Below are 25,058 nucleotides of genomic sequence, written 5' to 3'. Positions count from 1 at the left end.
ATAAGGCTACAGTTAACAGATCATGGAAGTGTTATAATTTACCCTTTTGCACCTATCGGTTCCCATGACATCCCTAATGTTGTGTTATCTTTAGAAATGTGTAATCAGACACACATTGATCAAAACATCCCATAGGCATTCATTCAACAACTTCTATGCTAAACAGTGCGTGTTCTGGTTTATCTCAGAGTGTAGGGGTGTTTCCTTTGTTTTTCTGAGAATGAGGCTACAACCAGCTACCCGCTTCCTCTTTCCTTTATTTCACAAACTAAGAATCAACACGAGAGTTCTTGGCAAAGGCCTGTCTGGGATCTATCTGATGTGGTAGATGACAACATGTAGAAAGTACATTTCAATTTGAATTAAAACATTTGAGGCTGCTGAGGCTTCTTTTGTAACGAGTGAACCCTTAAATACAGAAAGTGTTTTAATGCCGACACTTGGTTTATCTGACTTTTTTAGAGCAAAACTTAACATTCCTGTAATACTAGGCAGCTGATTTTTGTCATCCCTTTTGCAATGGTAGATATTAGGTTATGTTTTATTCTTAGACCCTGTCCAGGTGTGTTTAAGACGGGGCTCTGGGTTCTTATTCACTTATTCACATAACTGTTATCATAAATAATTTGTCATTTGACATTTTTGGTATCATAATGTAGTACAAACATTTAGTAAGGACTAAAATCGCATCGCTGACCATGATTTTTCTAATTTATTTTTCTAATTTATTATAATTTCAAATTGAATTGCTCCCAACTGATGAGAATAACATATATAATACAGTTGGTATTTGTTGTGGTCCCCAAGTTGCTAGGATGTCAACCCATGGGTAATTTACCCTACACATTAATTCCTAATGTTAACAATCTATTTGTACACGGCATTACCTACTGTCCGAGAATGCACCTTTTCTCAAGTTATGCTTGCATCATTATAGCAGGCGTAATATTTCACTTGCCATCGTCTCACTCGGACCATCTTGTGTTTGTGTGGTCTCTGTGTAGTTTCTGAGGTGGTGCAGACCTTACAGCTGTGTGCAGACAGAGACCAGTCCGATGTGGTGGGAGACCTCTCCGTCTGCCTGGACGGAATGACTGTCGACCCCGAGATGTTCGCCACGGCAGAGGCCGACCATCACAGTGAGTCACAGACCCAAAGCCTGTTAGAATATTCTCAAATGTAGCTTTATTTGTTGTGAGAAAAAGTAATTAAAATCCACGCATTTAGTCAAACATGTCAGGAAAGTAAGAAATGAGCCCATTTCTAAATGTTTTTTAGAAATGCCAAATAATGTCTTTTAGAAATGCCAAATAATGTCTTAGTTGTGGTTAGAAGGAATATAATCCATGGGTTCTAAAAGGGACATTTTATTCCCTGAGGATGGGAGTGTTTTTATTATTTCTACATGCTTGCCAAAATCTATGCCATATGCATAGCAAAGCCAGAAATGATAAAAAATATATATATATATATATACAAGCTAAACACATTTTAGTTTTATTATCATGAACTTCTGCTTAAAGATCCCTTGGGCAAAATGTGTAATAATGGGCTTTATGAATAAAATGTGAATGTTGTGTGTTTTTACTCCAGGTACATCAAACGGGGATTCCCAACCCAATGGGGATCATGTCACAAGGTGCTGTCGTCAGTTGATCTTAACGTGTCACCATTTAGAGTTTCTGATATTTGTATTAATCTCCGTGTGCTCTTCCTGCTCCCAGGCGGAGTCGAGACAGCTCCCCTGCTGTGAGCGTGGACGGTGTCGAGCACAGGTCTTCTCCCAGCGGACGGAGGTCGGTGCACAGCGCGGGGTCTCCCTCTGTGTCCTCAGGGGGCTCGAGGCCTCTACGACCCCCCCGGCCCTCCAGACCTCCTCCTCCAACCCCGCGCAGACCCGCCTCTTCACCAGGTCAGACATTTATTGGGGAACTAGACACTTTTCAACTGAGAATGTGGGGAAAGCAAAGGTCGAGTGCTCTTCTTCCTGACTGTGTAGTGTGTCACATAATAATTAATGTCAAACATTTACCCGCTAGCTAAATTGGAGTTGGGCCAACACTCACAAACATGAGGAATAATTTGATGTAGCTGAGTCACACGAGGCAACACTGAGGAATAGCACAAACAATATGGTGGCAATGTGTCTGTGAAGGGAACAATAGATCCTCAGCCCGCTTTGCCTTTATGTTTTTGTTCTATCATTCCGGTTTATCTGAAAATAATGGTACATAAGTAAGTCTTAAACCCGGAAATGAGTTAGCATTTAAGCTCTTCCGGGTTTTATTATCTCAAAAACAATGTTTTTTTTAATGCGTTCCTGGTTAGCTGCCTTAAAAAGAGTCAATGACATTCAATGACTTAGTAAATTAGCTTTTTACTCCTCCCGATTGCATTTACACCTTAATAATTATAAAAATGTTATTTATGGTGTAAGACAGTGGTCGGCAACCCGCGGCTCTCGAGCCGCATGCGGCCCTTTAAACCCTCTGCTCTGGGTCCCTTGAGCTTAGGCAAAAATAAGAAGGAAATAAAATAAAGGGAGCCAAAGGGCTGGCTTTCTAAATGCCAGTTGAGTAGCACTTGAAATGTTTGGCTCTATGAAACCTGATGTACTTATATGATTCTGTTTTCTTAAAGGTTGTATCTTCCTGGTCGAATGCACTTATTGTAAGTCGCTTTGGATAAAAGCGTCAGCTAAATGCAATGTAAAAAATAAAAGTATTTCTAGGACTATTAATATTTTGTTGCATGGTTGAAAATGTTTCGTATTTTGAGGTGATACTGTGACACATAAATAAAAAACAAAACGGTTTTAATTAGGTCAACTAAATGCGTCACATCCTGCTACGGTCCCGCACCAGCGCCTTTTCTTGCAGGCGAGTAACCTGACCCCCGGCTTGATGAGCAAACTATGGATAAATCAAAGAAAAGAGAAGTACCGGAGGAACACAGGATTTAATTCTGCGTGAACAGAGTTATATGTTTTCACAGCAAACGATGCTGGTTTACCGGTATGTTTGATATGTAGAGAGAAGTTGTCAACGGTGATGCAGCCTTTATGTATCGAGGAGAAAAACGGAAGAGGAAGACAGCTGACGATCTACAGTCATAATTCAATGGGGTATGCAATTTATTTCAGAAAACACTTTTTGTTATATTCCATGGAATGCTCTTAACGTCCCGATAGCAATGAATATATGAAATGCTTTGACAATACATACATACAAAAAGTAATCTCTGGAAGCCGTAGTACTGTAAAAAGCACGACCAATCATTTTAGCCGGCCCGGCTAAAATAACTGGACGGCTTACCTGCCTGTCAGACTTCCATCTGTGCACAAACTTATCTCGTGCCCTCATTGGTCATGTGCGCGTTCGTGTGTGTTGGAGGAGGGGCTCTGAAAGGAAGTCTGAAGGACGGTTGTGTATTTTCAAATTCTAGCGCACTCGAGCTGGTTTCTCCATTCTTACCTAACCTACCTTTAACTCTTTTTAGGGCTCAGCTATATGTTTTATTTATTTCAAAGTGGGCCCATTTTAATTATATCAGTGCATGACATTAAGGATTTTGGGAGATGGCCCTGTGGGCCATCTAAGCTAATTTACAGTTGGCCCTGAGCCCAATAGAGATTGCCCTGAAAAATGCGTGCGGACGAAATGCCACGAAGGGTTTGGGGGTCCTCCCTCTAGAACATTTCGATTTTTGCAGGTCTTAGATCTATGCCGTCTGGTGCATTCTCTAGACTGAATTATAAGATGAACCAGCACAATATTATATTGTACAATTTTATTCTTCATTTCACTTGTTTGTTTGTTCTTGTTTGTGTTTGCTCGCTTGCATGCCCTGCATAGCTATAAGAAATACTTAAGTTGTTGGTCAAGACACTTTCCATCTGATGAAGGCATTTGCCTTCATCAGATGGAAAGTTTTCTAAAAAAGTAGAAAACATTACATTCAGTTGTAACTGCCAAAACAAACATTATTTACACTATTATGGCCCCTGTTAAAAATGCTTGTAATGTTATCTACTGCAAGTTGGTCGAACGAATACCTCCTCATCCGGAAGCTGACCGAGCAGACCCGAGCAGCAGTCGAGAGGAGCGAAGCATACAAAATGGCGACGTCAGAGTTCCCGGGTTATGGCTAGAAAGGATCCGTCTAGTGTAAATATGACGTCACGTTCTCGTTGTAACTCTCGTTGTAATCGGAGCGGCTCGGAAACACATCTACAGCAGTAACATGATGCAACATACACATTAATGCAGCAGCAATATTAATAGAGAAACATCAGACTTAATAGTAAAACACTGCAAGGGAACATTGTATTGCACCAGGAGCTATCTTGGGACTTTTACTGCGACAACGTTGACTTGCCTGTGAATAAAAAATAAACCATAGTGTTGGTGATCTACAGTGTTGTCATTTTTCTTTGAACACCAACAAGACCGCTAACACCCTATTTCAACAATCACACTCCCTGTCATTGACATAATTAATAGATAGTTTAGCTTCTCACCATAATTTGCTGTGGCCAACTGATGTTAACGATCGTAACTGAAAGGCGGCCTGCCAAACGTGAACATTCAGCCACGTGACATTCAGCCAAACTCTCGCGAGTGTTTTACACAAGGCGGATCCTTTCTAGTCATAACCGAGTTCCCGTTGGCCGACAAAATCTAAATCTCTTCAGTCACAATAATTTCCCTTTAGCAAAATACCACTTCAGTTGCGCCACTTATGTGACAGAAAAGAAGAGTATGTGACAGACAAGAATAGTCCATTCTAATGTCTAACACTTAATGTGGAGAAAGAGATGTCCTGTATGGGTTGATTGTGCGTTGATCTGTTGGTAATGCCTCGGGGTTCCGGTGGGCATGTAAACAAATGCATAATGCTGCGCTATACTTTGTGGCCTCACCCAGTTGCATAGCGACACTTATTGTTTAGGTGTCTTTTAATAAGCAGGTAGTCCCATCATTAGCTAGAACTAGCTAGATCTGATCAATATGGACATAAACGCGAGTGAAGTCTAATCTGACGGGAGAGAGAGATCAGCTGCTGCTGATGAGTCGACACGCAGTTCTGCATGATCACATGCAGCGGTGAGCGGACAAAACACACACCTCAGGTTAGAATATCACACGTAGCTATTTTAATTACCTCTCAAAACTACCGTAACTAGTTATAGATATGTTTAGTTTTACTGTCGGGTCACTCATTACTGGATCCGCGTGCTGCATGATACTGGCATAATAGATTGCCCGATCGGGCAACCAGCAGGTGAGGCTTCATTGCCCGAGTTAAATACTAGATGGCCCCGGGCCATCGGGCAGCCCTTAATGTCGAGCCCTGTATATATTCTTTCCTTCAAATGTGTAGAGGACTCCACAAGTGCTGTGTTTAATTTATTTTAAAGTAGGCCTGTGTATTATTTTGAATTCTCCTTATAGGAGTTATTTGTTTCTTATTAGAGGTTAACAGTTTTATATAATGTAATAAATAATAAATGCAAAAAAACTGTAGTTTTTATCTGATATAACAATAAATACAACTTTAAAAGCTATCGAGCTATGAAATATGTTTTGCAGCTCCAGACAAAAAATGTTTTTCGAAAAGGGAGCAAAATTGCTCTTTTGGTCAAAAAGGTTACAGACCCCTGGTATAAGACATTACATTAATGGTAATATGTGGAGATTATCCTGCTGAACAGAACGTGTAAGTATAATACACATGTGTTTGCCACAGGTCTTATTTTCCTATTAAATCCAATGGAAAGATCCCAATGGCTTTTGTTGAGGGAGAACTTGAAAAGCTAACTTCCGGGTCTGCAAACATATATATACGTCATCACTGCACCACTCTTATCAGCCATCATAGTCTTATGATTTAACTCTCTGCAATGTCTGAATCTTTCCTCAGCATCTTCTAGTAATGGCTCTGCAACAGCTGACGGCAGTGATGGTCAGTCGGGTTCTGACACACCGGTTCGAACCCCGGCTTCAGGACCTTCACCGCCCCCAGGACCCTCACCTGCCCCAGGACCCTCACCTGCCCCAGGACCCTCACCGGCCCCTGGATCGAGTCCATCGGCGGGCTCGGAGAGAAACTCCACAGCGGCCCCCAGCTCCGGGGCTGCGGCCCCCAGACAGCCGGCCAGCAGCGTCACCCCTGCTGTCACTCCGAGTGTCCCCGCTGTCAGCACCGGGCCCCTGCCCCCAGGGTGAGCCATCTTTAATAATCTTTGCAGAAGAACTTGGGAAGGTTTGGGTCAAAGTGAAGTTAAAACAATATCAATCAATGCAAGTTTATTGTGCAATAGTAGTATTATAGTGCTAGACAACTTTATACATAAATGTATACAAAAACACAAACTTAAGTAATACAAAGTTCAAAATGATAAAAAAAAGTTGATGAATCACTCAGGGGGGTGTTTTGCAAATTGGGTAAGCTTTGATACAAAGAGTTATTCAACTCAACTTTTTCACCACCTCAACAAAAAAACCCAGCACTGAGGCACAGTTTATTGAGCATTTCATATTTCCTGTGTGGATAAAGACAATCTCGGAGTGTGAGGATTGTCGGAATACCTGTTTGTTTGTTTAAGATCTTTTTCTTGTTGTCTCTATTGGGTTTCATTCAGCCTGTAATTCCGCAAATTCTCTTTAGAGCTCTTTTAGTACGTCATTGTGACAACATCATAACCTTCACCGGCTAGCTGCTGCTTTTGTATTAGGTTGACTCATGTTGTGAATGTGTTTACATCCATCCATCACCTTAACGGCCACGGTTGTGCACCATCACCTAATATCCTCCATCTTATTGCCATGTTTAATCTAGGTGGGAGCAGAGGGTGGATCAGAACGGCAGGGTGTATTTTGTCGATCACGTGGAAAAGAGAACGGCGTGGGAACGCCCTGAACCACTGCCCCCTGGGTAAAAAGTCCTTCCCTTTACATTTTCTTTTCATGACAGATTGTTCTTTTGTCTGAGGTTTATTGGATTATTTTCATAGGAAAGTAACTTTTAAATGAAGGAGTCTCTCAATCGTAACATTGGCTCATGCCTAGTTTTAAGATCTTCATCCCAAATGTTTCCAACATTTGTAAGAAATACTCGTTTTAAGCCTCACTTTATTCAACACTTTTGAGATCTTGGGCGTTTTTATCTATATACTCTAACAGGATGATGAATTTTAGCTATCGCACACCTGGATCATAAATGATCAGAGAAAAAAGCAGAGCTAAAAAATGGCAATTATTAATGTGCAACTGCTTGAAGTATTTAACCCGTTTTTAATTTGTTTGATTTGGAGAGGAGGGGGCGTGCGAATAATTCAGCTGCAATTAAAAACCTGGAGAAGCTGACTTTTCATTATCTCTTGCTACATCAAAACGCCACCAAACTCCATCTTTCGTTATTGTTTTGAATGAGGGACCCTTCGATTATTACATATAGCGCAATTCATTACAGCTTGGACGATTTCTCACAGAAATCATCGAACAATGTTTTTTTTTTGCCACATCTCATCATCACAATTCAGACTTAATTGATACTGGCAGACAGAAAGCATTTCATCAGGACCGATTGTTTGAGGAAGACAGAAGAGATGGAATAAATGTATATATAATAATAATAATATATAATAATTTAAGTGTTTTCAGAGTTTAGGGACTTTGTCAGAAATCGCTACAGGGTAACTTTAACTGCCATACAGTTTTTTATTTCACACGCAGTTTGTCAATGCTGTTTGTCCTGATAAGTCATCAAATCCTACATATTAGTGCAGTGTAAGACTATATTGACTCTGATCTCTATCTGGGCTGTCTTAAGTGTAATTTGCTGAGAGCAGCATGTGGCTACCTGCGTCCTGTGCCATGTTCATGTACCACATTGATTATTTACTTTAATCTGAAGCCTTGACTCATTTATTTATCCACGCTTTTTCCATACACCCCATTATACTGGTAGGGTGTCTGCAATACCACCATATTGTCTTTCTTAACACGTTTGCTCTTTTTCTCTTCCTCTTCAATGGGTGAAATGGTTTCAATAGGGCAGAATGACTTTGAGAGTCTTCTGTTTTTTACCCATGCTCACTTTTCTCCTGCTGTGTTCCCTCGATGTATCCGTCCTCAGCTGGGAGCGTCGTGTCGACCAGATGGGGCGGGTCTACTTTGTCGATCACATGACCCGGACCACCACGTGGCAGCGGCCCACCATGGAGACAGTGCGTAACTATGAGCAGTGGCAGCACCAGCGCAGCCAGCTGCAGGGGGCCATGCAGCAGTTCAACCAGAGGTTCATATTCGGGGTGAGGACTTCCTCTTTGTCTTGTGATACAATGTGGTAATATAGGTTTTTATTAGCTAGATTAGTGCCGGCTCAGCCTGTAGAATCTTGGCTTTGGAACTGTAGGGTTGACGGTTCAACTCCCAATCTGACCAGTTACAAAGCGCCTGAACACTGCAGCCTCTAGCAACCTCCAATAATAACAAATTTGTACATGTCTTTATGCACATATGTCCTTCTACTTCTCCTTATTCTTCTTCTTCTTTGAGCAGCATACTTGTTGTCACCTCCAGTTGTTTGCAAAATTGAGATGTTTTTACTGGAAATTCGGCTAATGCTGATGTTAGGTTTATGTTTGTGACGTGAGGTTAATGTCAAACACTACCGCTTGTTAAACAACCAACTGGCTTTAAAATTGTACTGATATTTAACCCTTTGTTATTTTTCTTTATGTGAAGTCACTTTATTTTCCGCATCAAAACGCAAAATATTGTAGATGTCTTTTTAAGATGCTTTGAGATGTATACAAAATATTCTTTCTCTCTGCTGTGCAGCTACAAGAGCAGGTCTCAGCCACTCAAAATAAGGAGTTTGATCCTCTCGGGCCTTTGCCACACGGATGGGGTAAGATCTTTTAAAGCTTTTTCAATTTAAATACACCGGCTTAGGACAGTCAATATGCACCATCTAGCTGAGCCTCTCATCTATCAAAATGTACTAATGTGTTTCAAAAGAACTTACATTTTTTATTATTTTACAGCTTGTTGTTTAAGAAAAGAAGCTTCCCATAATGCATCCTAACACTCACCAAGCAAAAAACAATAAGACATCTGCTAAATCTGAAGTCCACTCTGATTTATTTCAATATGTAATTATCCTCTTCTGGCACCTGTTGGATGGGGGCCTTATCCTTTGTTATTGACACGTTCACTTGATACAATATTTATAACAACACAACGCAGGAGGGTGTATCTTGTTGTACCAGAAGAGTAGTCACATCTCACTTCAAATGATGATATACCAATTAAACCATTAAATATTAAATGAAATACCATTCAGAGCAGTGATGATTTTGAGTGGTGGCTATAGAACATAGGTTATGGTTAAATACAGACAAGGTGAAAAAAAAAAATCGCTCCATACTTAAACATCTCGCTAATTATTTAGTTGAAGGACTTTTAAATGTATAATTTATAACACTTTTGCCAAAAACGTCTTAAAACAATTGGAATCATGTATGTTTTGTTGAGTTGTGTATTGACATTACACCAGATATGTTTCAAACCAAAAGGAATCTCTCCTTTGCTCATGCTTCAGTTTTGTAGTCTGCCAGAAGCTGTAATAATTAGACTTTTTATTACGTTTTCAGCCACATTTTTACGCTACAATGTTTTGATAGTGGTTGTTTTTAACTATATATCGTATGGTGGGCGGTGGTGGCGAAGTCCATAGGGACTTGGCTTGGCAACTGGAAGGTCACCAGTTCAAGTCCCGGCAAGACCAGGCTACCGAGGTGTCCCTGAGCAAGGCACCGTTCCCTACACTGCTCCCCGGGCGCCGTTCCAAATGGCAGCACACTGCTCCTAACACTAGGATGGGTCAAATGCAGAGAAACAATTTCCCCATGGGGATTAATAAAAGTACATCATATGTAACTGTGATGGATTTGAATCATTGGACGTTTTGATTTTAAGTTAGCCCAAAAGAGACCAGAGTATATTGGAATCAAGAATGATTTTGAACATGAAACTTATTAAGTGTTTTTACCAGTTTTACTCACCGTGTTAATTTGAACGTCTGGAACCTACATTATCAGAGACACTACCTGACAACATAAGTTGCAACTGCATCGACGAAACACAGATTTCTAATCTAAAACTATTTTATTGAAACCATTAGTGGCACAACATTACATATTTTGAATTTAAAGATTGTTTTAAAATTGAGAAGGAACCCTAAATTGCCGTCAGTGATTTGATGGTATACACATTGATAATAATAGTAACTAATTCTTCCAATGTTTTTCTTTTTGTTAATGTGTCCTTTCAGAGAAGAGAACAGACTCCACTGGCAGAGTTTATTTTGTACATCACCCTACGCGAGCAACACAGTGGGAGGACCCACGAACACAGGGGTTAGCATTCATATTTGAAAACCATGTTAGATGAAAATGATAATATAGTGCATGTAGCACATTGCATGCATTATTTTAGTTTTTTCTGAAAGGGTCCATCACTAAAGGTTGATCTTGTTTTGTTTTTTCAGTTTGCTGAATGACAAGCCTCTCCCTGAGGGCTGGGAGATGAGGTTCACTGTAGACGGTATTCCCTACTTCGTGGACCACAACAGGAGAGCGACCACGTACATCGACCCTCGCACTGGAAAGTCCTCACTGTAAGTCCTCTACCATGTTGTTTCTCCTACCTTTAAGATATTCAGACTTAAACATTAACCAAACAGTTGTGCAGTGATGGCACATTTTTGTTGTCCAGCTTGGAAGTAAGCGTCTTCTACAACAATGAGATTTTGGAATATTACAGAAAATAATATCTGTGGCTAGCAGTGTTGGGCAAGTTACTTTTAAAAAGTAACTAGTAATAGTTATAGTTTCTACTCTCAAAAAAACTAATTACTTTATTAGTTACTAAATTATAAAAGTAACTAGTAACAAGTTAGTTTACTTTACTTTAAAAATAATAACAATAAAAATACAAGTTGTTGTGTTGTTCTGTGGCACAGTAAGAGAAAAGACAACTCCCCATCATTGTAGCAATTATCATTATGAAATGTAGTGGAACCATAAAACACAAAAGATATGTTTAGACATTTTGACAGGCATCTTTATTGTAGCCTCAACAATCAAGTTCTAAGTAGTGTACTTGTAGTGCAATATGAAATAAAAACAACTACACTCTTTTGGCAGTAACAATTAAATAAATAATAAACTGTCAGACTGACACTGAAGACAAACAAACTATTTTCAGCCTCACAAAAACAAACTAACAGTGAAATAATTTACCTCACATCTGGCCATTTAGCATAAACAAAATCAATAATGGTGGATAAACTTAAGAAGAGGTGCTTTCTGCCTTATGAGTAATCTCCAAGTTGTAAATGCGCTACTGTTCTCGCTGATATTTGCATCTGCCATTGTGTGTGTGTGTGCTGGTGGTGGGCGTTGCCGTGTATGTGTGTGTTAGCAAGTGTTTGTGTCTGTGTATTTTCCCCATAAGGCAAGACCCGCCCAACTCTGTCTCTGATTGGCTTACCCTGAAATGTCACCCCGCGTTAACCAATCATCACTCCTCTCTGGTCACTTTTCCATGGTACTGTGAGAGGACATCACTGTATTCACCTGTAAGTTACATCCGAAGGGAGATTCGGTTCAGTTCCATCACATAATGTAACGCAGTAACGCACCCATTTAAATCACAGTAACTATAACGGCGTTACTGAATGGGAATAGGTAACTAGTAACGTTATTAGTTACCGCAAAAGGTAGTTGCGTTACAGTAACGCGTTAGTTTGTAATGCGTTATAAATCATTTATACTAGTAGGGCCTTCTTGGATACATTTTTCCGATAACATTCTGGCTTTGGTCTTTCCAGCTCATCTGCATACCATAAATGAATGAGTTAAAAATAAGACAAAATATGTACCTAATGCTTTTTTTTCCAACCCAAAGTATTTTGCCTATATATGCTTTTCACATTATTGAAAATACATCACCATGCAGCTCTATTCTACCAGATAGTACTGTTTACACAGATCTTTGACTAAATGATTCACTGTCTCTGAAATCCTCCTTCTATTTTTACCACTTGTTATGCATTATCTGTGACGTGTTGTCCTTTCAGATGTAACCCCTCAGTTGAGTCATGATTATAAGTCCTGAGCATAACAGGACTTGAGAGTGAATGCTTTGGTTACACTTGTGGAAAAAACAGTTGGGTCAATGTGACAATATGAACTGACAGGATATCAACACACTGGCCAATTAAGCTTTAATATAGTCACACTTAGGTTTTGTGTGTTATTATAATTTGTTTAACAAGAAGGTCACTATGACAGCTCAGACGTACACCTAGGCCAAATGACAAATCTCGCGATGGTAACAAAAGTGAGATAAAAGCCATGCGTTTTCAATGTGTGATTGCGTTCGTCCTTGCCGCACATTGTGATGGAAAGCTCTGGATCAAGGACTCGAAACACAAAAGGAACTCAGGAGAGCTCGACTTGATGGCAGACACTAATACCAAATCCCAAGTATTTATCTAGTTCTAGACACAACTATTCTCAAGGGAAGAGAGAAAGTGGCAACAGAGGTCGCATGCCTGAACGGTGACTATAGGAGTAGAGTGATAAACTGGGTGAAAGGCAGAGGCCTAGGAAAATGTTTTCCTCAACACACGTTACATCCTTCCACCAAGTTTCATTACAAATGTCTAAAGTTTTTCTTTCTGCTGAAAATCTGATGAGCAAACTAGACCAAAAAGAAACCTCCTTGGAGGACATAACAATTGAACAACAGGGGGAAATGACAAGAAATATATACGCTTCAGCTTTAAGGTAAAAGGATACTTAGAATCTTCGGTCTTCTTTGCTTTCACAGTGAAAACGGACCTCAGATCACCTACGTTCGGGACTTTAAAGCCAAAGTACAGTACTTCAGATTCTGGTGCCAGGTAAGAGTCGTAACCGTGCACGCTCTTATAGGATCAATGTTTACTTAAACTTAAAGTGAAGTTCTTCTTTGGGCCCATATTTTCTTTTCCAGCTGTAAAATAAGCATTGGTGAATGTATGCCTTATTTAGAATATGATAATGTACTGTAATTATTATTTTGTAGTGCATTTTGGACATTTTTAGGATAACGTCTTGTTTATTTAAACATTTCTATTGGAATATTTTGAACATTTTGGGACATTTTACCTTAATTTTATTATGTTAATGTTGAGATTTGTATTTAGTTTGATCTTTATATTGCACATTTGAACTTTTAGCTTCTTTAATTAATGTGAATAATCCTATTTTATCTTTTTTTTTACATTTTGCCTTAACTTCTTGTGTTTAAATAAATATAATTATTTAATTATGTTTATCTTGTTTTAGGCATGTCACAAAACCCAATTTGATTCCCCATAATGAAAAAAGTATTCTGATTGTTGGTCCTTTGAGTCTTGTCATACATTCTATTGCTCAATGCAAGTCCTATTATGCTCCTTATACACTATATATACACATGTGTTGCCATGTCACAAAGAAATCATGTTTGATGAATGCTTCTGATATTTCCCCTTTTCCCCAGCAACTGTCAATGCCTCAACACATCAAGATCAGCGTAACCAGGAAAACCCTTTTTGAGGACTCCTTCCAGCAGGTAAAGTGTCCCAAACATGACACACAAAGTTTACGTTACTACAAGAAGTTTTGCTTTTACACTTAGGATCATTTTTATGATCAATAATCTGCTCTCTATCAATTGTTGTTGAGATTGCTCTTGGCTTTTGAAGGCTACTGTTTTGTAATAGTCACTACATCACCAATCTCTAAATTCATTCTCTCTATTTTAGATTATGAGCTTCAACGCTCAAGATCTGCGAAGGAGACTTTGGATCATCTTCCCTGGAGAAGAAGGCCTTGACTACGGAGGCGTTGCCAGGTAAATTACACTGAACAAAAATATAAACGCAACACTTTTGTTTTTGCTCCCATTTTTCATGAGAGGAACTCCAAGGTCTAAAACATTTTCTATAAACACAAAATAACCATTTCTCTCAAATATTGTTCACAAATCTGAAAAAATCTGTGATAGTGAGCACTTCTTCTTTGCCGAGATAATCCATCCCACCTCACAGGTGTGGCATATCACGATGCTGATTAGACATCATGATTATTGCACAGGTGTGCCTTAGGCTGGCCACAATAAAAGGCCACTCTGAAACGTGCATTTTTGCTTTATTGGGGGGGTCTGGGGGGTCCGAAAACCAGTCAGTATCTGGTATGAGGGTTAGGGTTAGGGTAATGTTGTGAATCGAGTGGCCTGTGTTCGTCGTCCATAACATACGCCTGCCCATACCATAACCCCACAACCACCATGGGCCGCTCGATTCACAACATTACCCTAACCCTAACCCTAATCCTAACCCTCACACAGATACTGACTGGTTTTCGGACCCCCCCAGACCCCCCCAATAAAGAAAAAATGCACATTTCAAAGTGGCCTTTTATTGTGGCCAGCCTAAGGCACACCTGTGCAATAATCATGCTGTTTAATCAGCATCTTGATATGCCACACCTGTGAGGTGGGATGGATTATCTCGGCAAAGGAGAAGTGCTCACTATCACAGATTTTTTCAGATTTGTGAACAATATTTGAGAGAAATGGTGATTTTGTGTATGTAGAAAATGTTTTAGATCTTTGAGTTCATCTCATGAAAAATGGGAGCAAAAACAAAAGTGTTGCATTTATATTTTTGTTCAGTGTAGATAGTTGTGAATATGTAATCCTGAGTAGTGAAGAAAATGTGTTATGGTGCTGTAAGAAAGTTATTTTGATTGCAGTTGACTTGGTCCTCCTCTCAATAATCATTTTTATATTTTGATATATGATGGTGTTGCCTGTCGGGTTTGAGTCTGTCCCTTTCTTATGACTCTGCTCTCTTCTCTTGCAGGGAGTGGTTCTTCCTGTTGTCCCATGAAGTTTTGAACCCCATGTACTGCCTGTTTGAATATGCCGGCAAAGATAACTACTGTCTCCAGATTAACCCCGCCTCCTACATCAACCCTGACCACCTCAAGTATTTCAAGTTCATCGGACGCTTCATTGCCATGGTGAGTCGCGCTTTATGCTTTGTGCCGGTCATTGTGTCCAGGAAGATTTGTCACGGACAAATGGGGGAAAGTCCTGTCAATAGACTCCAGAAAAAAAACAAAAAAAAACACCAGAATTGTTAACTATCTACCTCAGCTTTAAACCTTACAAAAAATAAGAACATATACTTCAAATTGTGCTTGGGGGGGGGGGGTTTTCCACTGGACAATATGACACTTTTTAACGTGTTGGACTTCAACAGATTTTTTGGTCAAAGTCTGATAAAAACCAGCTAACGGCTAATGCATTAGTTTATAGTTTTAGGGTTTTCTACTGTTCAGATTACAAAAAGAAAGCAAAGTGTGTTTCTGTCCGTCAGGCTCTTTTCCACGGCAAATTCATCGACACTGGTTTCTCACTGCCATTCTACAAGCGCATGCTCAACAAGCCCCTGGCCCTCAAAGACCTGGAGTCGATCGACCCAGAGTTTTACAACTCGCTCATGTGGATCAAGTGAGTTTGAGTCGACTTTTTAGATTAACACTCTGAATGTATCAGACACCCTTGACTAGTTTTCAGCATCTTGTTGAATGTACTCTTTGTGTTTGTGGATGATTTTATTTTGTGATGTCAGACTATGGCTCAGAAGGTCCATTGGTCACACAATCCACGGTTAATCCAGGTTGAATCATAAGCCTTTGAGAGTGTCTGAGGCAAGTCTGCTAAATGAGTCAGACTATACAATAATACAGCTATTTGTAGAAATGTAAGAGCATAAAACACACCTGAAATGACAATGATTAAGCAATCTCATAGAATATTTGTGTTTAATTAATCAGAGCAGCTATATCTCAATGTTAGTTAAACTTCATGGACAATAAACACACACAATCCGGTCGGATTGTTGAAGGAAAAACTCTCAACAAAAAAATGACAAGTTTGATTTCACAACAAGAACACGTATTTTACCCAGAAAAGTCAGTTTTAACTTCCATATTGACCGGTGGGATTTTAATATTAGTATGTTATTATTGATGGAACTTCAAGAAGAGCTCAAGTTATTTTAATTCTATGAAACCAATACAAAATGCACCATTTTCTACCAAATCAAAGAGTCTGCAGTGATGCTGATGGCACACATATTAGACCAATGAAATCTAATCAATTTGATGAATAAATCATGTTCAGTGAGATTAATTAAAAAAAAAAAAAAAGTACCAAGCGTGGTTAAAGAATTAGCTTTCATACAAAGTCTTTAAGGTTTTAAAAATTCTTAATATTAATAGTTTTTCAAGGTTATGGATATCCCTGTATCTGGATACAAAATGAACAGATTTTTAAACATAATCTGGTGTTTAATCTCCAAAATCATATGAATGATCATAGTGTGTTAACTTTTTAGGGATAACAACATCGAGGAGTGCGGGCTGGAGATGTTCTTCTCCGTGGACAAAGAGATCCTGGGGGAAGTCTCCACCCATGAGCTGAAGCCAGACGGAGGAGAGCTCCAGGTGACGGAGGAGAACAAGGAGGAGTACATCAGGTGGATAACTGATCATTTCACTCAAGTCACACAGATATAATGTCCAGAGGGTTTTACTGTAGACCACTTTGCAGTGTTTCTGACTGAAGTGGAGTGTAACATGTGTGTGTGCCTCCGCCCCCCCCCCCCCCCAGGCTGGTAGCAGAGTGGAGGCTGTCCCGAGGGGTGGAGGAGCAGACTCAGGCTTTCTTTGAAGGCTTCAATGAGGTCCTCCCTCAGCAGTACCTGCAGTACTTCGATGCTAAAGAGCTCGAGGTAGAGAACAACCTGACACTCTTATTCTTTACCTGAAAGTGCTGCAAGAAATGCAAGCTGGTTTCAAAGTAATTATTTAGATTAATAAACACATATTTTAATTTAAATAACATGTTTTCTGTTTTAGGTGATGCTGTGTGGTATGCAGGAGATCGACCTTGCAGACTGGCAGAGAAACACCATCTACAGACACTACGCTCGCAGCAGCAAACAGATCGTCTGGTTCTGGCAGGTCAGCATTCACCTAGTAAACTTTATTATTAACGTAATGTACGGAGAAAGATCCATAGGGGCCGTTTTCAGACAAAATAACTACAGAGAAATGTGCATGCTACACAAATGCATTGTTTTTACCTCATTTAAAATGGTACATTTGTATATTTGTACATACTAGGGTCACTTCACATTCTTGGCATTGCATATCTTTGGTATGACAGGAATGCTGCCTTTATTCACGATGCAACTTATCCAATTTTTTGTAAACTGACCTCACTTAATAAAATGACCTGTTGTGACCTTTAGGATAATGACAGCCTTATGAAACTTTACAACTGCAAACCATAGACTGAGGGCTTTCCTAGATATATTGATAAGATGGTAATATGGGGGTTTCTCCCAAAAAATGCGATTCTCACTGTAATCTCGTATTGTCAAATGTCAATGGATTTTTGCATGGTTTTAGCAAGGTCTTACATTCTTAATATGGTCATCTTGAGGGATTTATGACCATTTATATACATTTTTGAAGAAGAAAGAAATCTTGCACCTTACCTCTGTAAGAAATTGTATCAGTCCAAAAACATGTTGTGGTATTGTGTTTTTAAATCATTGCATTGAAGCAAATCAATCAGCAGTGAGGTGGTTTATCTTTTTTGGTTTATGTTTAATCTCTCTATTCATTATTGGTAAAAAACAAGAAAGAATACTGAAACCCGTCCTTTCTGTTTACACAATGAATAATTGATGTATGTCTAATGTGTGATTGTATACGTTTTCCTGGACCTTTCAGTGTTTTAACCAGCCTGCCTCTTGTCCCACAGTTCATAAAGGAGGCGGACAACGAGAAGAGGATGAGGCTGCTGCAGTTTGTCACAGGAACCTGTCGCCTGCCTGTAGGAGGCTTTGCCGACCTTATGGGTAAAACATGACTTTCTTTAGTTTTAGCTTTTTACATAAGTTTCTAACTAAGATTGTAAAGCTAGGTATCGGTGAGATCTCACTGTGTTAGTCCCAGTTTCTTGTGTATATATTTAACTAAATAAATGTTTATTTTGACTTTACAGGAAGCAATGGTCCCCAGAAGTTCTGTATCGAGAAGGTGGGAAAAGAAAACTGGCTTCCCAGAAGTCACACGTGGTGAGTTCATGCAAACTTCAAGAACCTGCAGCAGATTGACTCGGGGTGAATCAAACCTAGAGGCCTTATTGTTAGTTAGCAAAACAAACTGATGAATAGCTCAGACTTTCGCATCAGGCGACTTTATGTCATAGACCTTTTCAATACATTTTACACAAAGCTACAAAATACTATCAACAATGTATTTAAAGCAGTGAACCTAGTGATGCAACCCATTTCTTTATCCTCTTCAAACTGTAACAAGTACAAATGTTCATACCTGATAGGAAAAGGGGTCCAAACTAAAGAGAAAAAAGGTGGTGACATTTTTATTTTGCATCTCTCAAGATGATAAGCACAAGCATACCCAATAACAGAGTGTAGAAAGTATATTTATTTTCAGTTAAAGTGCATCTGACAGGCAGCGATAGAGATCACATGACATTATTCCAAACACGTTGTCGGTGGATGTAAATGAACCACTCTTATGGACTTAAGGAATATAAAGAACCCAGGCATGGAGACATGTTTGGACTTTATGACCACTTCAGAGGTAGGGAGTCGTTATTTTTCCTTAATTCAAATGATCAACACCTCAATGCTCCTGTTTTAGGTCAAACTGAACTGTAGAGAACCAATCTGATGATGTTTAGCCTAATTGCGTGGTCAACTAAGTCTGTTCGTAGCAGTTCATTGTAAGAATTTGTATTTTTACCCCCTTTAGTTTGGTCTCTTAGCTTGGTAAGTTGTTTTACTGGCGATCTGCTACAAACATTGACCTCATAGCCCAAGGATTAATGAGTATTCTTTCAGAGTCTTGTACGATGCTCATTCCGCTCTTACTTTGATTAATCACCGTCTGGGGCAGAGCTCCCGTTAGCCGGTAATTACCGGACTACGACCGGTAAAATATGCTGAAGACCGGCAAATCTAAATCTCTCCGGTCAAAGTGTCCGGTCAAAATATATTTACCCTTAGCGCAATACCGCATCAGTTGCGCAACTTGCGCCACTTATGTGACAGACAAGAAGAGTATGTGACAGACAAGAATAGTCAATTCTAATGTCTAACACGTAATGTGGAGAAAGAGATGTCCTGTATAGGTTGATTGTGCGTTGATCTGTTGGTAATGCCTCGGGGTTCCGGTGGGCATGTAAACAAATGCATAATGCTGCGCTATACTTTGCGGCCTCACCCGGTTGCATAGCGACGCTTATTGTTTAGGTGTCTTTTAATGAGCAGGTAGTCCTTTCATTAGCTAGAACTAGCTGGATCTGATCAATATAGACATAAACGCGAGTGAAGTCTAATCTGACGGGAGAGAGACATCAGCTTCTGCTAACGAGTCGACACGCAGCTCTGCATGATCACATGCAGCGGTGAGCGGACAAAACACACACTTCAGGTTAGAATATCACACGTAGCTATTTTAATTACCTCTCAAACTACCGTAACTAGTTATAGATATGTTTAGTTTTACTGTCGGGTCACTCATTACTGATTACTGAGCTGCATGATACTGACGGGCTGTCAGGAGAGGAAGAGAGCTCTCCGTTTATTATTCCCATGTTATTGTAAATTACTGTTCACTTTTGAATAGTTAATCTACCATTATTAGTTTGTTTAATATCGAATCATATCAATTTGTTTTAAAGCTCAATAAATAACAAAGAAGACCTTTGACCTGCACTTTTCAAATTGTGTACGGAAGATTTAAACTTTAACGGACATGTTGACCGGCGAAAGAATATTCTAACGGGAACTCTGGTCTGGGGATCAGGCCAATGCCAAGCTGATATAAAGTTAATATATATTATTTGTTTACTTTATTTTCTCAGCTTCAACAGACTGGACTTGCCGCCATACAAGAGCTACGAGCAAATGAAGGAGAAGCTGCTGTTTGCCATCGAGGAGACGGAAGGCTTCGGACAGGAGTGAAAGGAATCAGGAGGCGTTTGATAGAGGGTGCAGGACTCTGAAGGAAAACAGTGTTCAAATCAGGGAGCCCCTTCAGAAAAAGCGGGTGTTTTCATTCTACTCAAGCATGCACGCACACACTCGTTTGCTACTCCTTCGGGTGCGTGTGTGAGACCGTCGCCTGCATGCTGTTGCTACGGAGCTGGGATTATGGTCTTCTCTGCTCGCGGCAGGCCTCTCGATAAGTACCTGAAAAATGTTGTATTCTTCTGAACCTGAAGCTGCTCCCATCTCTCAGGATGTGCGGCAAATTATGCATGGGATCCTGAAAACGCACCCTCCATGAAACCTGCAGGATTTCCCCCGCCTCACATCATGAAATGGCGAGCAACGGGGGGGCATCGTAGAAATCTTAAAACCAGAAAGGGCACAGGTTCTTAAAGTAGAGTCTCGCAACGGTGACTTTGATCGTGATTTAATTCCTAAAGTGTTTATTTTAAGATAAGATTGAGAGGGTGTGCTTTTTCTTTAACAGTTGAAGGCACAATGAGTAGGATTTGTTCAATTACAATTTTTTTTAACACATTTAGAGTCAGCTAAACAAGGGTGACGGTGCTCGCTAGCAGATAAGAGCTATCCCCAGATTCAATTTCGTTTTGGAAGGAAGTTTATTCTGCACGTCGTTGACATTTTCCTGGCACTATGTCTGCGTTTTTTTACTAAATCAATGCCTACAATCTGGCACCTTGGTCGCTACATTTGTATGGTAGAATTTGCCGACAAACGGACAAATAACGGCAAAAATAAGAGAAAATCCACGTCTCTGTTCCAGATCCACACACTTCTGAAGTGAGGATTGAGAGGATTAATTGTTCTACAATCTGTACATTTTGGAAAAATCGTACTCATTGTGCCCTTTCACCAAAAAGCAGACGTTGTTGCCCTAAGATTGTTTATCGTGTCCACATTTAAAATGACGACAAACGGTGACTTTGATCACATCCTGAAATCTCTCTCACTTTCACTCATGACTTAAGTGATTTTTTTTGTGACCATATAAAATGATTGCTATGTCGTTGTTTATTTTTAAAGTGCCCCAAATTAATGCTTAAATAACAGACAATCTTGGTGCTGCAAAGAGATTTTTGCAACATGTCTAACACGCGTAACTAGATCACTTTTTTTTGTGTTCTATAGTATTTGATCTGTGAATCGCTTAATGATTGTGAAAAGTGTTGGAGCCTCCATTATTTTAAAGTAGTGGGAAATGTGGACAACAGAACTTAAACTGACCCTAGTTTTATAGGGAAAGAGTTTGAACGCTGTGACGGGAATGGGGAGTCTTGGATTATAGAGAATTCTGGGAGTATTTTATAAGTTATTCGTGTTAAAATCAGCTTCAGAGGGTTATTTTAATTCACGGGGTGGGTTTGTTAAAGACAAGGTCCTGAAAAATCTAGTGGGAATGAAGTATTTTAAAATATGTATGAAGTACTTCAATTAATGTGTCAGAACTTTAAATTATTATTTTTAGAAAGCAAGTGAAAACACCAAATGCAAGTCAAACCAAATCTTGTTTTTTCTTTTAGTTTAGATCAAATCTGAAGTGATATTTTGAATGCTTTCTTTGCAAAACTCCACAAGAAATTGCAAGAAAACACATATGTAGCATTTGAAGGAGATTGATGAACGTATTGCCCAACAGCCTACCACAAAATGAACAGGAACAATTTAATGACATTCTTACAAATTTTAAATAAAACTCTGTCAAAAAGATGCATGAGGTATTTTTAAAACTTCAGTTTTTCTTCCACACTTAACATATAATTTACCTCTTATTTACAGTAAAAATCCATCTGATGTCAGTTTGCTTTTTCCGACCGAGATACTGATTTATAAATGTATGTCTGAAACAATTTTTAAAATGGTGTGTTCAGGTATTAATTCTTACTGTGCTCTTTATGGATCTCAATAACTATCCAGTAATAACAGAAGTGTGTGACGGAAAGACACCTCCAGATGTGGAACGAAACTGCAAACATCTGTTTGGTTAGGTTGACGTCACACATTTAATCAGTCACAGAGATCCAGGGAGTGCTGTGGCTCATTTAGAGTGAGTTAAATACACTCTAAATAGAAAAGTTAGGGTGGCACAATTCATCACATTTTTATTAAAATCACAATATGGACTAGTGCAATATCCAAATTGCAGTAAGCTTAATAATATACATTTCTGTTAAGGCAACATATTTGAAAATATTCTGAATGAAGTGAAGCTGAAAATATATCCCGGCCTTAACAGTATTCTACAGACCTATTAATAAAAATGATTGTTCAGTATGATCCTCTTAAAGAAACCACACCATCCTTGTATCACGAGCTGTTGACCAATCACAACCGAGCCAGCCAGCTAACCAGAGCAGAAAGGGCTCTGGTTTCAAACAGAGGGTGAAAAGAGGTGCTGCAGCACAGGCAGTATGAGAAAACCTTTTTGAACATTAAAGAATTGAAACTTGTCCAGTAGAGTCACACTATACACATATGGACCTGAAATTAGCATAATAGGAGCCTTTTAGTGATAATCGTAATACCATTTTTATAGTTCTTGCAAATCATATCAAAAATATAATTGCCAGTGAGTATTTTTCCAAATTGTGCAGCCCTAGCTTAGGTGGTGTTGGTGTGACATAGCAGAGCACTTTAAAACTAAATATCCCTCCCTTTTCTTCTCAGTATGTGAATAATCTAGTCCTGGGCTCTTTGTTTCAACTTGGTGGTGAGATGGTGTTTGTCATGAGCCTTCAGGTAGCCTTATTTCCATTCTCAGGCATCAGAAATCCTTTGTTAGCAAAATGGTCATGGCAGAGATGAACCGAGAGTTCTGAGATAGTGCACCAGTTTGGAAAAGCTATATGCTGATGACACTTCAGCATGGATAACAACTACTGAGACACAGTCAGTGTAATATAACGAATGTATCATAATGAAACGTTGCCTCAGATTGTTACCCCTGATGCAGAGTGAGGTTTTGATCTGGGTCGAACACAAATAAAAAATCCCAGGGAGTTGGCAGATAAATGTGAATATCATAATTCACCGCCTTTTTTCCCCTCCATGTACAACTGAAACCACTGTCACTCCTGTATATGAAAACAAGTTGTAAATGGTGTCAATAACAAATGTTCTTTTTTAAAAAGAAAGGTTTTAATAAGAGGTTTATGGTAACACTATATTTTCTTTTCCCTGTTCAATTGCCGATGTACATGAAAGATGTGTAATATAGAAATTGTCACCTTAATAAATTAAATTTAAAAAAAGCATTGTGCCTTCAATGAGTTAATCTGTTTAATATGAATTAGTATTATGTATTCCTTTTTCTTATTTCTTATCATTTGTATTTCTTTTTAACGTCATTACCCTGCTAGACGTCCCGAAAAGGGGTAGAAGAAGAAGTTTTAGTTTCAGGGGCCAGTCGAGCTGAGGAGCCAGGTGAGATGACAACTGCTGTCCACCAGTCCATCTGAAGGTAAATGTCATGCAATGAATGTATACATACTGTAAGCAAAAGAATAGCAAGTCCCAAATGTATGCTTTTTTACAGTGTACATATTGCCTTGCATTTGACGGCATTTTGCTGTTGCAAGGCATAAAAAATTAATCGTGAAAGATAAATGGATATTGAAAAAAATATTGTGTTGTAGCCAAGCTTACATTGATCCGTATAGCTATTAATTTTTAACTAAACTATTTTCCGACTTTTTTATAGATCAAACTCTTAATCAGTAAATATTTGGCACACCCGATTATAATAGAGGCGAAGTCCCTCCCTTTCCGGGGGACCTCCATGGGACCATATTTCGGAAAAAGTATGTCTTGAAGTCAATGGCGAGAGAAAGATTATATTTCGATCCCACGAATTACACATATGATGTTTGTCAATTTAAAAGATAATTTTGCAAGTCAAAAAAATAAAAATGTGTCGTAAAACTATGAAGTAACACTGTTTTGTGTGAAACCGCTCAAATAACTACATCTCCCGTTTCGCACCACACACCCAGCGCCGTATAGAGAGGCGAAGTCACGCCCATCTACTTCCGGTCCATGGGACCCCGGAAGCGAAAAATTATACATTGAATTCAATGGAGAGAGAAAACGTATCTTTTGATCCCGTTTGAATTGTGCCACGAACTACACATATGATGTTTGTCAATCTTAAACAATCATTTCCATGTCAAAAAAGTCACATTTTGTCGTAAAACTGTTGAAATATAATATTATGAAAAATACGCGACTACAAAGACTACAAATCCCAAATCCCATTCTGGGTCGCGTATGTGATGTCACAGGCGATAATGCTCCAAGTGGTTGAGACTCGTAATTAAAGCGAAGAAGAACATTTCATAACTGATTTATTCCCTCCAATAAATATAAGAGATTGCTCCAATAAATTCACTTTTACAAGAAGCCTGTGTGCTTTGTACCATGTTGTAATCACAAAAGTGATCATACCACTTGCTCGTTCTATCACTTCCCGTCTTATGAAAGGACCAGGAGTCGCTGGATCAGACATATCAGGTAATATCATAGGTAATATACATGTTGTGCATGGAACATAGTCAAGTTAGCTACCTAGCTAGTAGCGACGAGTAGCGAGCACGTTAGTTAGCATTACATTACTTAGCCTTGTCATTTTTAGTAGCCTTACCATGAAGTTATTATTTTATTACATGAAGTACACCAAAATGTTAAACAGTAAGAGTAGTCATCATGGTAAGTATTTCGTGAAACATTTGAAGAGTAGCCTACTGCGCCTTCCACCGGGTGCTAAGGAAGCAGTTCAGGGAGAGTCGAAGGAAGGCAGGCAGGCAGGCAGGCAGCTTTGCATGACATTCTTCTGGACA

At 39.2% G+C, this 25,058-nt stretch overlaps 1 protein-coding gene across 2 annotated transcripts in view; it reads left to right on the top strand.

Moving 5' to 3' along the window:
- itchb (itchy E3 ubiquitin protein ligase b) overlaps positions 1-23,477 on the top strand; it is a 38,032-nt gene extending 14,555 nt beyond the window's left edge. The window contains exons 5-24 of one of the 2 annotated variants that reach the window (XM_079675956.1): positions 1,005-1,139; positions 1,594-1,639; positions 1,725-1,912; positions 5,923-6,223; positions 6,841-6,936; positions 8,140-8,314; positions 8,847-8,916; positions 10,342-10,426; positions 10,558-10,686; positions 12,906-12,978; positions 13,602-13,673; positions 13,867-13,955; positions 14,968-15,127; positions 15,487-15,620; positions 16,510-16,650; positions 16,785-16,905; positions 17,033-17,137; positions 17,946-18,042; positions 18,189-18,261; positions 20,079-23,477. In XM_079675956.1, coding sequence (XP_079532082.1) covers positions 1,005-1,139; positions 1,594-1,639; positions 1,725-1,912; positions 5,923-6,223; positions 6,841-6,936; positions 8,140-8,314; positions 8,847-8,916; positions 10,342-10,426; positions 10,558-10,686; positions 12,906-12,978; positions 13,602-13,673; positions 13,867-13,955; positions 14,968-15,127; positions 15,487-15,620; positions 16,510-16,650; positions 16,785-16,905; positions 17,033-17,137; positions 17,946-18,042; positions 18,189-18,261; positions 20,079-20,178 — 2,390 coding nt within the window. In that variant the 3' untranslated portion in view covers positions 20,179-23,477. The remainder of the gene's footprint in view (positions 1-1,004; positions 1,140-1,593; positions 1,640-1,724; positions 1,913-5,922; positions 6,224-6,840; positions 6,937-8,139; positions 8,315-8,846; positions 8,917-10,341; positions 10,427-10,557; positions 10,687-12,905; positions 12,979-13,601; positions 13,674-13,866; positions 13,956-14,967; positions 15,128-15,486; positions 15,621-16,509; positions 16,651-16,784; positions 16,906-17,032; positions 17,138-17,945; positions 18,043-18,188; positions 18,262-20,078) is intronic. The other variant, XM_079675957.1, reaches the window with a different exon arrangement.
- Positions 23,478-25,058: the final 1,581 nt, after the last annotated feature.

The sequence above is a fragment of the Notothenia rossii genome, assembly GCF_949606895.1.
Source record: "Notothenia rossii genome assembly, chromosome: 4".
Classification (NCBI taxonomy): domain Eukaryota; kingdom Metazoa; phylum Chordata; class Actinopteri; order Perciformes; family Nototheniidae; genus Notothenia; species Notothenia rossii.
Note: the sequence above shows the minus strand (reverse complement) of the source record. Positions and strands in the feature narration are given on the sequence as shown.